Genomic DNA, 651 nt, shown 5'->3' with positions numbered 1-651 from the left:
TTCATATATTCATATACATACACATATGCATTCCTGGTAAATCTTCGCACGACCATGTTCTATCCAATGCGTTTCTCATTCACCCAAGCCCGACAAGTTGAACAGGGGATCGAAAAATAGAACCATATCACAACAATCCAAGTGTCCTTCGCGTACAAACACCCGCTTACCTGACCATTCGATGTCAGACTCGCCTCCTTTCCTTTATGAATGTCTGTGTGCTCGCGTGTTCGTGCGATTTTCGCCTGCCACACCGACAGGCGTTCGCTGATGAGACTGACGGTGTCAAAGGACCGCTTTGACATTGTAACGTCAACCGACGGCAGTGACACTGACACCTGCCACTCACTGCTGTCACACACAGCTTGCTTGTAGGCCACGTAGTCACTGTCATTCGCTCCTTCGCGGGGTGGCTGGTCGTGGAATTTAAAACACAATGGAAAAGGGTTAGCACGAGGCGTTTTTATTGGTCGAGGATTAACCATGACCATATGTTTGATATAATTTAATGACGTATGAAGCGTTGTATTTTATTGTCAACTCACACAGCGCGCATATAGTTGAGGACAGCCACGCAGAAATACCCATATACATATTCCTATGAACAGAATACGAACATGTATATGGATATTGAAAATAGACATTGAGTAC

General features: G+C 45.0%; 1 protein-coding gene across 1 annotated transcript; it reads right to left on the bottom strand.

Annotated features, from left to right (window-relative positions):
* Positions 1–170: 170 nt before the first annotated feature.
* On the bottom strand, positions 171–491 carry SARC_18061 (hypothetical protein; the record flags this gene model as incomplete). Its single annotated transcript, XM_014287855.1, has 1 exon — positions 171–491. A coding segment is annotated over one exon (321 nt), but the record flags the coding sequence as incomplete, so codon positions are not given.
* Positions 492–651: the final 160 nt, after the last annotated feature.

Source organism: Sphaeroforma arctica (assembly GCF_001186125.1).
Source record: "Sphaeroforma arctica JP610 unplaced genomic scaffold supercont1.13489, whole genome shotgun sequence".
In the NCBI taxonomy this organism is placed as follows: domain Eukaryota; class Ichthyosporea; order Ichthyophonida; genus Sphaeroforma; species Sphaeroforma arctica.
The sequence above is the reverse complement of the archived record's forward strand: the minus strand, read 5'-3'. Positions and strand labels throughout refer to the sequence as shown.